Source organism: Salvia hispanica, chromosome 3, assembly GCF_023119035.1.
Source record: "Salvia hispanica cultivar TCC Black 2014 chromosome 3, UniMelb_Shisp_WGS_1.0, whole genome shotgun sequence".
Lineage (NCBI taxonomy): Eukaryota > Viridiplantae > Streptophyta > Magnoliopsida > Lamiales > Lamiaceae > Salvia > Salvia hispanica.
In genome coordinates, this window is record NC_062967.1 from 8,020,972 (window position 1) to 8,033,165 (window position 12,194).

General features: G+C 33.6%; 2 protein-coding genes across 2 annotated transcripts in view; both read right to left on the bottom strand.

The window, feature by feature from the left end:
* Positions 1 to 3,624: 3,624 nt before the first annotated feature.
* On the bottom strand, positions 3,625 to 4,685 carry LOC125209171 (kelch-like protein 8). The gene is made up of 2 exons (XM_048108781.1): positions 4,360 to 4,685; positions 3,625 to 4,183 (listed from the first exon to the last, which is right to left on the bottom strand). The coding sequence occupies exons 1-2, from the start codon at positions 4,683 to 4,685 to the stop codon at positions 3,625 to 3,627; spliced, it is 885 nt and encodes a 294-aa protein (XP_047964738.1).
* A 3,948-nt stretch (positions 4,686 to 8,633) lies between these two features.
* LOC125209172 (protein GID8 homolog) overlaps positions 8,634 to 12,194 on the bottom strand; it is a 3,809-nt gene continuing 248 nt past the window's right edge. The window contains exons 2-6 of the mRNA XM_048108782.1: positions 10,618 to 10,765; positions 10,387 to 10,493; positions 9,186 to 9,317; positions 8,913 to 9,069; positions 8,634 to 8,811 (exon numbers count right to left, since the gene is read on the bottom strand). Of these exons, the coding sequence (XP_047964739.1) occupies positions 8,690 to 8,811; positions 8,913 to 9,069; positions 9,186 to 9,317; positions 10,387 to 10,493; positions 10,618 to 10,765 (666 nt within the window). The 3' untranslated portion in view covers positions 8,634 to 8,689. The remainder of the gene's footprint in view (positions 8,812 to 8,912; positions 9,070 to 9,185; positions 9,318 to 10,386; positions 10,494 to 10,617; positions 10,766 to 12,194) is intronic.

A 12,194-nucleotide genomic window follows, 5' to 3' on the forward strand; every position in this document is an offset into this window, starting at 1 on the left:
TATATTGGTGCACGTAAAATATTATGCACATGTCCAAACAACTTTTAATGATATAATTGTCACAATTACATAAGCATAGTTGAAAATTGATTGCACAAATGTCGTTGTGAATTTGTGATTGAAGATGGCTGCACAATTTATCAAGAAAATATTGCATGATTTCAAAATCTTTAGTAATGGATAGGTCAATGAATAGTGTTATTAATAGCAATTAGGACAACGTCACTCCTGATTTCCTAGCAATTCCGATTCTTTCGACATTGATTAGTTCAACAAACATGCGTTTTTATCTTTAATAGTATCTATCATTCATTCTCTAATTCTTATTCTCTTGTTACTCTTTCCATCTCTATCCATCTTTTAATTAGTCTCCTATCACCATTGGTGCAATTTGCTTTCAGCTATGTCTACATTGAAAAATAATGGTATAAGCTCCTAAGGCTCCCAACATCAGATGTTGCCACTGAATGCAAGTAATTTATAAGTGCGTAAACATGTATATACATGATCACATTTTTAATAAGATTTTTATTTTAACCTAGCTATACAAATAGTGTCGTTAATTTAGTCTTAGGGTTTAAGACTTGTTTGCCCTTTTGGGTGTCACCATCATTGCCGAAATGCTTAGCAAACACTACGACCACATTAATTAATGGTGTGTATATTAATTTAACTTTATATAGCCTAATCTAAGACATGGAGGGCCAAGTATACTAATTCATATACTACTTACACATGACTCATGTTCCTTTTCCTTTTAGCAACCATGGAATTATCATCACATTTGCCACACGAGTTTTCATCAACTTTGGAGTATCTTGTCACATGCAAATTATGGGGCACAATTAATTCGAAGAAACCATTACTTTGTCCATTTCGATGTAAACATTTATCACTAATAAAAATTTGTTTATTTTTATGTAGTAAGTACTCCCATATGCAAATCCAATTTCCCACGGTAATGTGTTTATTACTCCCTCCGTTCCATAGTAATATAGTCATTTGGTACGTTTCATAGTAATATAGACTTTTTTTTTTTAGTAAAAGTCAACACAGTTCCCCACATTTACTTTACTCTCTCTTATTATTTTCTCTCTCCATACCTTTTTTATTTTCCACTGTATTCTCACTTTACTTAATATTAGAAATGAGCCACTCACCCCTTAAAAGGCCTCATAAGGGGGAGTGTTATCCACACTTATATAGATTAAATTGGATCATCACCAAGTCGATGTGGAACAGAATTTAGAGAGTTTTAACACGCCCCCTCACGTGTAGGCCGGAAAGGACATCGGTCTTTCATCACGTGGGTAGGCAATGCTAGAGATAAGAGAACCATCATGGATGTGGGCCAAAAAGGACATCAGTCTTCCACTCGTGAGGTAGATAAGAGATAAAGAGAAAACCATCATCGACTTGGGCCCGCTCTGATACCATATTAGAAATGGGCCACTCACCCCTTAAAAGGCCTCATAAGGGGGAGGGTTATCCACACTTATATAGATTAGATTGGATCATCATCAAGTCGATGTGAGACAAAATTTAGAGAGTTTTAACACTTAACTCACCTAACACAATTTTTCTTAATCTTGGTGGCAAAAAGTTTCGCTTCCATTACTATGCAACGGAGGGAGTATTTCGCTTATTTTTATTTATCGTAGTAGTACTATCAGTTATCACAGTGACTAATCTATGGATGCATAATTAATCGTTGGCCACACACCAAAGAAATGAGCAACAAAAACAAAATATTCATGAGTCATCGGGTACGTCGCCTGTATCAAGGGTCCAGATCTGTTGAAGCATGAGGAAGCAATTATGAGCCGTGGATGGAAAGATCAAAGTATGCGCGTGCAGGTGGAGCAGCACGGCACGTGAGTATGGGCGTGTGTAATTTCAACCAGTCATGTTCATGTATAAAGTAAGGGGTCCCACCTTTAGTTGACTGAAACAAATGATTCTCTGAAGGCTTTCTCTTCTTTTTATGCACCTCTAATGGGCCTATCCGTACCTTTAATTTGTTTTCTTTTGGACTCATATCTTGGGCTCACACACTACATTTTAGTGGACTCCACTTTCATAATCTCTTTTTCCATTTCATTTTCTCCCTAAAATAATCTAATTTTAACTAAAATTTGATATTCCTTCAAAATTCTAAAGAAGATAATGAAAGAGAAATAAATATTTCTTCGATAGGACAAATGGAGTATTTATTATGAAGTTTAAACATGTTCAGAATAGTCATAAACTTAAACATCATAGTAAATTTCCCATGAAATAAATCTTTCCCAATTCTTTAGAAATTAATATAAGTTATAAATTCATTATTTTTCCAACCAAAATTTAACTTATATCGAAATACTCCCAAATTAGGCTAATATTTTTAGGGACCAATAACCTTAGTTGGAATTTATTCTTGATCATTTGTCAAATAAAATTTCTTATTTTAAATGGTATTCATTTCATATTTAATTTTATTATTACAGCAAATATGTGTAATAAAATATTTTGTGTTTTACTGTAAGAGGATCCAAGTGATCATATTCATTCATTTTATTTGAGTACTTGTCAAGTGTGGAGCAAATAATTTAAATAGGAGATCTAGTCAAGTTAATTAGTCCCTAAAATCACAGACTTTATCCGATTTTGGGATTTTCTCATAAACTTAAAATTTGTTTGGAAAAATCACGAATTTGTCCCTTGTAGTGAATTTTCCATGAGTTGAGAAAAACTAATTAATTTCATATGATATTCACCATAAGCCTAGTTCATTATTTTTTTTTGACCAAGTTTAATGTTCGTGAGTATTATTATAACATTTGTTGCTATTTTCAAGCGCATATTCAGTTTATATGAATCCTTATATAACTTCATCGAGGACCCCTCAGAATTAATATTTTTAGGTTTCCTGTTTTTGCAGTTCAAGTGGCTAATAGGGGTATCAGAAGATTAAATTAAGAGATTCTAAGCTCAATTTCATCTACATACAAGTATTTTTCCATCATGTATATATATCTGCTGGTGGTAATTTGCAAATATGTAGCAATCCTACATGTGTAGGATATGCATAAGTAATTGTTATTTTTCATTGTATGTAATGATATAATACTCCGACTGTATGCATATATCTGACATCTTCTGGAATTAATCTAGTTCTCTAATGAATTGCATTAGTTAACAATTTGATTAAGTTTGGATGTTAGGTCTTACTTGTTACTCTATATACTAATATGGCTACTAAGTCAGTTGCTTGTAAAATTAATTAAGAAGAAAAAAATTGAGGCTTTGACTTAATTTAATTAAATCAAATGAGATTCGTAATATTACTATTAAAAGAGAAAAGCAACCAAAAGTGAATAGAGCTAGGCACCTATAAGTAGGCTCTTATTAGCAAACAAGGAAGCAACATCATTAACTTGGTTATGACGATGCCAATCAAGCTTAACCAACATAATCATATTAGCTTGTTCCTAGTATATCCTGTCTCCTCTCTCTCTAACTTTAGCCTTCTATGATTCTAAACTATTGATCATAAACATAGATTAACATTATACACACGCCGAATAAAATCGAAACTTTACATCACAAAAAAAGTCGAATTATAAATATTAATTGCATATTTCTCTAAGCTAAATTAGGAGCAACACAACAATGGGCACAAAGTTGTTGTTCCCCTTCCTCGCCAAGAGATGGTGCGAAGCTCGTCCAACCATCTTCTTTCGCTGCCGTGTCAAACCTATGAACCGTCAAAATTGTACGAGACGACGTCGTATCCCTATAACCCGCCAAGAAGTACAAATATGTATTGATTGGCGCCATTGTGACATACAACCGTTGCATCGACTGCCGGTCACTTTCCGGAACATTCGTCATAAAGTTATTTAACTGCGAACCTTCGAGAGCATTCCACAAATTAATATTTCCGTCGTATAACTCAACATGTCCTTTCCATGTATTCAAACAATCGCCTGAGCTAAACAATCTGTCCTCCACAGCCACTATTTGATTGGGTGGCACATCTAACTTCCACATCCCCGGCACGAGGTCCCATTGCCCTTTGCCATCGTACACCTCAGCCGAACACCGGTCCACATAGCCTAGCTGGCAGTCACCGTCACACCCCTGGACAAACCCGCCCACTATGTAGACTTTGCCTTGCCACGCCACCCCAACACTTTTGTACCTAAGGGACAGACATAAAAAAAATATTGATAGGAGTTATATTTCTATAATTTATTTGATAATATATTTTTTCAATATTGCGATCTATAACATAGGAGTTATAATAAAGATTTACGTTAAATTTGAATATTCTATTATTTTTTTAAATAAAAAATGGACTTAGTTCCATCTACCTACCTTAATCTCCTCATATTAGGTAATTGTGTCCATTTGTCGTCCGTTGGATCGTACATCTCGACAGATGATGTGCACTTGGCACTTGCCAGCTCATACTGCCCTCCGGCAATATATATCTTGTTGTTAAGCACTGTGCATGCGAAGTTGTACCTCGGATGAGAAAGGGGTGCGCAAACGGACCATTGGTCCATGCCAATATTGTAGCGCATCAAGGTCGCACGTGCTTCGACTTCTATGGTGGAGTTTTTATCGTCCTTGCGACAAATTCGGCCTCCGATCATGTAAATGGAGTCATTGATAGATGCTATGGCAAAATCTTTGAGCATATGATTATGTGCTAATTGAGGAATCGAGGTAACATAATTGAAAGTGTTGTTGGAAGGGTCAAATCGACCTATCCAATTCGAAAAATTTGGATTGTGGTTTGTATGATTAGAGCAAAAGGCTAGGTAAATATGGTGTTTGCTAGATTTTGAACTCATTGCAATCGACTGAATTATTTACTAGTGGGTAAGCTTTCTATCCAAGGTAATCTTACGTATTTATAAATCATAAGCTCGCAAATTAATTTAGAATAAATTAGATTATTAAATCACGCGGCAGCTCTCGTCTGGCGGAGAACACAAAATGAATTGTATTAGGTTGTATCGATACATAATTCGGGCAATGACTGCTCAATAATTTACCTAGTTTTTGTAAATTTAGTACTCAATTATGTCTTTATTTATTGTTTTTACCGGCATTCTTGCATTAAATCTTCTCTTTTGTGTCGTATGTTTAAGTTTAATTATTACTAGCTACTATATACAAGTTTGAATGAAATATTTAAGTTTAATTATTACTAGCTACTATATAAATATTTATAAATAAATCCATTCAACTTGATCTGCGTATTGTGTTTCTACAATACTTAACCTTTTATTTAACCAACTTATTTTGTTTGTGTAGTTTATTTCAAGGTAAATAACTAATATATACTACTGTTTATGGAGGGAAATTTTGCGTCAATAAATCCAAAAATGTGTTGCTAATTAATGGCCCTTATAGATGTATTACCAACAGAGGGCACGTCTCCTGATAAAATATCATGGCAAAAACTTTGACCAACATATTCCATAAAAAATATGGACGAACTATTAACAACAACCTTCGATGATGAGTTGTCGTTCAAAAATCATCGGCAACTTGCATTCACCAATGGCTCACTAACAAGCGACTATTGACATTGTTTACCAACAGCTCTGGCCGTCGGGAACTCCTACCCCACCCTTGAGTTGTCGATTGTTTATTTCTGTCACTAATTCATCGATATTTGCAGATTTCATTTTTTTCTTTACCTAGTTATGAGTTACGATGCCTTGTGACAAATCATAAAAGAGTCAAAAACAATAAAAATCAACAAAACATCCATAATAATAGTACATCTGTATTCATATAGTATCAAAATATAAATCAAAGTAATGCAAATCAAACATACCTATTAATATTTAGCCTATGAAATCATAGGTTATAAGTGTGATGCACGTGCCTTAGGCATGGAGTATTAATTGAAAGGTTCATGGCAAAATATCATTATATTATATGTAAAATAGAAATAAAAAACAATAAAGAGAGATGTGTACCACAATAGAAATTAAATAATAATCCGACAAAATGTTGATTATGCAAAACTACTTTTATAAAGAGCCTAAAAAGAAGAGTGATAAGGAAAGATGTGATGGACACATTAAAGATTGGGTTATTGAATGTTGGATTTGGTTTCATTGTTTTGAACGACCGAACATTGTTCGGCGCTGCACAACACAATGTAGGATTTTATGTCATTTTCAATGAGATTAGTTATGGTTGTCCAACACAATTTTATTTTTATATACTATGTGACTAAAATTGTGTGAAAATCACAACCTAGTATATGTGATAATTAAGATAAACATGGTGCTATGCTTGTGTGTCATTGCATCGATTTGGACCACCAAATAAAACTTTATTACTGTAGTGAAACAACAATTCTATACTTACTTTAGTGCGGTACGTTTAAAAATCTATTCCAATAATACAAGACATTCGCTTAACATCTTTGCTCTCAACTATATTGCTTATGGAGTACTCTGTAATACTTATTTCTATTTCTCATATTTATGAAAGATCATTTTTAGTTTAAATCTGCAAGCAAATTTAATTATTTTAGTACAAGTTGTCATCTCAATTTAAGTTCAAAATAGTTTTATGAAAAAACGTTTGAAGATTTAAGGAAAAATATTCACTTAAATCTGATAGTTTTAACGGGCTATTAGAATGGGCCGATATATGATACCTTTGCAATAAAGGGCTATATTTATTTATTGAATCAGGGAAATCTGCATTTTGGGCTTAACTAACTCAATGGCCCATTGCTATAGAAATTGGATTTGTTTTGTTTTCCTTTTCTAACCAAAACAATTTAACAGGTTATAATTATTAGGGGGCGTCTGTCTGTTATAGTATAATCCATTGTTATTAAGGTGGATTAGAAGACCTTTGGTATTCTATAATTGAAATGGGATATAGGATTAATGGAGAAATTTTAGTTTTTAATATAAAAAAAATGCTCAATCATGAAAACTAGAGACCGGGTTCATGTTTTCATTTCAGTAAGAAAAAAGATATAGTATGAGATTTTTTCATTTAGTCTAGTTCAATTATATTTAAACCAGGAAAGTTGTAATGTCAAATGAGAATTAAAAAATTGTCATTTGAATGAAAGACGAGTGATCTGCTAAAGACAAATATGTGGGCATGGGATGGGTAGAGACAAGTGAAAGCATCAATGAGAATAATAACACTTTATAATATTTTAATACTCCTTATTTGTGGACATCACTTTTGCTGCTCATGAAAAAAGGGTTTCTTGATTTGATGTATCATATGTATATATATATATTTTTGTCCATGCATGGGTGTGTGACAACAGTATACAATATGATTTATGTAAATCACCGATGGACCATGGGATAAAATTTATGTAAATCGTTATTTCATGTTTGTTTTCTTTTTTTTTTGAAGAATTGGAATAGCAGTCCCGTTTTCACTTTTCAGATAGCAACTTGATATGCATTCTATTCACAAAAAAATGCAATTATGTGGATTTCTTTTTTTCGTTACCTACTGTTTTATTCGGTCCCAATTTTAATGAATGTCGATGTAGGGGCTATGTGCATATTGTTGATATCATTCAATGCATAGAATGCAGAATGATAGTACTATTAAATTAGTACTCCCTAATATCACACGAATGTATTTCGTTGATATAAACATGTATAGTAGTAGTAGTGGTAATATCACACAATCTATGCAACCAAAACATTTAATTAATCAGTATAAAATCACAAAGTATTTGAAAAGAATATGGTTAGATGAGGTGGGGGACAATGAAGCCTTGGGATCGTTCGCATTTAATGCTAAAGGTTGAAGCTTTGAATATTGGTAGACACAGACAAATGCCTTTCACTGGCCTTAACAAATTTGGCAGTGATTAGCCCTCACTAGGCTCTTTTCCCACTGCTCTCTCTCTCCAAAACACACACACTAGAGTGTGTGGGCGATGGAATTTGAGTGCCCCGAGGCCACAAAAGCGTACTAGTAGTGGTAGCATTCACAACTTGTTCACAAGACCAAAAGGATTTGCATTTTGCTTTTACTTGTTACATAAAGTGCAAGAATCATTCTTGTTCTTTTCTCTCATTTTCTTGACCTCCTTTTCACATTCTTTGTCTTGTTTGGTTTTCACATTTACAGTGTTGGGAGTTTCTGATTTCAGCAAATTTGATACTCGTATTAAAAATTGAATCTTTATTTGGAGATGGGATTGGGAAGAATTGGGTGGATGCAGAGCAATGGGAGGAAGGAGTGCAGAAGATTAGTGTGGAGGATGAAAGCAGCAATACAGAAGGCAATGAGGAAATGGAGAAGACAGCAGTTGAGATTTCAGTATGATCCTCATAGTTATGCTCTTAACTTTGATGATGGAAGTCACCAAGATGTTTATACAGATTTCCCCCTTGAAAAATTTAGAGATTCCTCAGAAATTACTGTTTTGATTTATGTTGTGTGGGTGGAATGAGGTGAGTGCAATTTTGCAATTTGTTTTGCTGTATAACTACTGTGAATTTAGTATCTCATCTTTTTTGTAATGCATGCTATGTTGGAGATTACTTAGATATATAGGAAAGTAAAATATACTCATTTGATTTCACAGACGCAAGTAGCTAGTTTGAGAGAGAATAGTTATTGCACAAGTAGAAACATGAGCACTACTAAATCTAGCATAATTACAAGTGATGTTGCAGTGGTGTCAAAGAGAAGGATCCTCGAGTGTTGCAGTAGAAATGTCATTAAGTCGAGGATAAGAAGCCTTTTCATCCAGCTGATTTTGAGCCCCCATCAACATTTTCATTAAGCTCGGAAGTTTTGGATCTGTAACACAATTTAACCAAAGATTAAGTACAATTCTACACTTTACATAGTCACCCAAAAGCAAGAACCATATTAGTTTTGCACAAAGAAAAAGTTGTGACCTTTTTCATGGCATTGGCTAGTGAGGATAGCTGCATTAACCTCACTAGCAGTCTTGAGGCGCTGTGATATATCTAGCAACTCGCCAATGGGGCAATTGCTAACGTCTTCGAATGCAAGCAGCGCAACGGTCCTCTCCAACTCTTGTAAAAAACATTGCTGAAACGAAAGATGTCCGTATGATCAAAATTCCGTTAACAATATATAACTGTGCTGAATGAACATTCTAGTGATACACCGCAAGCGTGCTTGAGGAAAACAGACAAAAATATTACATTTTCTTCCCCTCTTGGAGCAAGTTGTTCTTGAGCAAACTGCAAAGCTTCTTCAATCTTGGCATCGCGGATGAGTTGTATCAACCTTTGTTGTTGGAGATGGAAAAAGAGTTGGGGGTTTGTGTCCAATGTCTGCAATTAAAGCCCAAGAACTCAGATTGAATAGCTTTGATAAGAAACCAATAAATCCAAGCTAGTAAATCTAGTCGATGCAGATAAAGAAAGATGCACATATCAGGGCAGACTAGGAATTTGAGATACATACAAGCTGATTCACTAATTCATTCACAATCCATATTGCTGCTAAGTTGCTGAAAAGTGAAAAGGTAGAGCAGAAGAAGATCACAGCTACCAGCATCCAATAGGATTTTTCATGCTATGAATTACTCCAGTAATATATGTGATATAGTCATAGATGATCCGCCCAGTTAATTTTAATATTCGGCTCAAGGGGAAGCGTCCACAATGTGCTCTCGGCAAAGAACATTGCCCATTAATATAAACAGATCAAGAAAATTATCATGCAACTGGAAAAGAGACGTTATTGGTGTCATCTCATCAGCAGCAGCTCAAAGTAGCACAATATAGTATTTGCCAAGAGATTTATCCTCGAGCATCGTATATGAACCTAATAAGTAAGAGTTAAAATCTAGCTTTTGCTCTTATTGGCAAACAAATACTACTACTACTACCATATTGATGAACAGCTAGAGCAAGAACAAAATTAAAAAATGTTATCAAGTTTAAAGGGTGAAATGCTGATACCACTGCCCAATTCCTTGTTAGTGTGAATGGGGAAGGCAGCAACAAAGTTATATACAGGAAGGTCAAAGCAAGTACACCCTAGCATAGTCTCATACTCCTTATAAATGCAAGGGTGTTTGATTTCATGAGATTTAATACTATGCATCTCACTCACTATCTCATTCTAGCATTTTGAGGGAAGCCATTTTATTCAAATCATTACAAGTTAATATACCAAGCTAAACTAAGCAATAGAAGGAAGTCATATGCACAATGAAGTAGTTGTGTATCGATGACTCTATGAGAGCTTCATAAAGTATCAGTCAGCAGAGAAATGGCATTACTAGCTTATGTATGTATTTTCCTATTCAGCATTTCAGAATCATATTGGCATTACCATACCACCAGAAGAAGTCAATAATCACATTGTTTCAATTCCTTGTATAAATCATCTCACCTCAGGGTTCAAATCATTAACTTTTGCAATCGCGTCCTCCACATTACCACTCTGTACTGCCATACGATCTGTGATAGTTGCAAGCTCTATATCTGCTATTCTCCAACAAGGAATTCCAGGTAGTAACAAAATCTGATAATTCTACTTTTCCACAGTTAATGAGTATTGCTGCTACATTATTGAATAGAGGATGATAGACATCTAAACAATTCGAACAATGAAATGGATGCGTCTCTAGTTGGAATCTTTCCGCAACCTCAACATAACCCTGTGTAACCAGAAAATTCATCACCAATTTGTTCATATCCTTGATCCTGGTGGTAACACTATTGAGCTTCTTTTCCCATTCTTCCCTAGTTATAACCTTTTTCAACAATGCCTGTAAGTTAAAAAAAACTAAGCATTGCCACCAATAAAGAAATGTAGAAATTACAATTCCCAATCAGTACAGAGACAGTAAACACCACTTAATTAGGCCAACTAAAGAATGATATCCTCGATCATTGTCGTGAATAATTCGCAGTATAGACCAATTGTCCACCAAAAATCGAAGCTTTGACACATCCATGATATCCCAGTAAGAAATAAAAATTAAAAAACGGATTTAAATAAATGTAACATAAACTAACAAAAACACATCCGAAAACACCAATACAAATTATGATGTTGTGAATAAATACTGTGATTTTACCATTGCCGCGTTGATAATGATGACAAGAGAACAATTGCATCAATGTCCACAGCAACGTAGAAAATAAACCCAAGGCTACCAACTTCTTCGATTACTCTCTAGTGTACATAAATTAGGATCATCATTTTAGACTACTTATTTTAATTCTCATATTACTAGGTGAACGTGGTGACTTAATTAAATAAAAGTGTTACTAAATTTCAATTATATTACTATTAGATTTTTTCTAACTAGATTAAATTGATAACTCTAACTTACTAAATTTTTATATTAAAAATGTTAAGACGTGATATTAGTATGTAAATACAAATTTTAGTTGATATACTTATGTTTTTTTGATATTTAAATATAAATATCAACGCGAAAAGAAATAAGTATGTTAATATACTAAAATAGTGGTGTTAATATTTTAAACATACAGAAATGACAAGTTAGCAGATTAACAATGAAAAATTATGAACTTTGTAAATCGTGTCAATTGCTTTAAACCTGATCCGATCTTCTATTTTCAGTTAAAGGCCAAATTTTAAACTAACTTGTGACGCCAATTGTATTTTAGGTGATATACTTATGTCTTTTTGATATTTAAATATAACTGTCAACACGAAAAGAAATAAGTATGTTAATATACTAAAATAATCGTGTTAATATTTTAAACATACAGAAATGACAAGTTAGCAGATTAAGTATTAAAAATTATGAACTTTGTAAATCGTGTCAATTGCTTTAAACCTGATCCGATTTTCTATTTTTAGTTAAAGGCCAAATTTAAACTAACTTGGGACACCAATAAAGCTAGGTAGAATGCCAGAGTATAGTAATTTAAGAGGAATTAAAACATCATCATTTAAAATAAATTTTCAAATAAATTGTTTCTGACCAAATCTTCATATCTTTTCTCTCAAATGAATTTTCACAAATCTTCTCGGTGACGCAATATATAGGTTGAAAGAGTTCACTATTGCTATGATTGGGCATTTGGGCTTGAATATTTCAAGGCCATTCAATTCAAGAAAACATATGTTGCGAATGATTTGCCATCAAAATAATATAGTACTATCTGATTATTTTATTAAAAATATGTGAAAAATCACAAGTAGCTTACATGCAATAATCG

What these genes read in the sequence shown, in the direction of transcription:
- LOC125209171 (XM_048108781.1), bottom strand. Translation starts at nt 4,685, where the DNA reads ATGCTCAAAGATTTTGCCATAGCATCTATCAATGACTCCATTTACATG. An exon ending in CCTAATATGAGGAGATTAAG is followed by an intron (nt 4,184 to 4,359) that starts GTAGGTAGATGG and finishes TCTGTCCCTTAG; the next exon opens with GTACAAAAGTGTTGGGGTGG.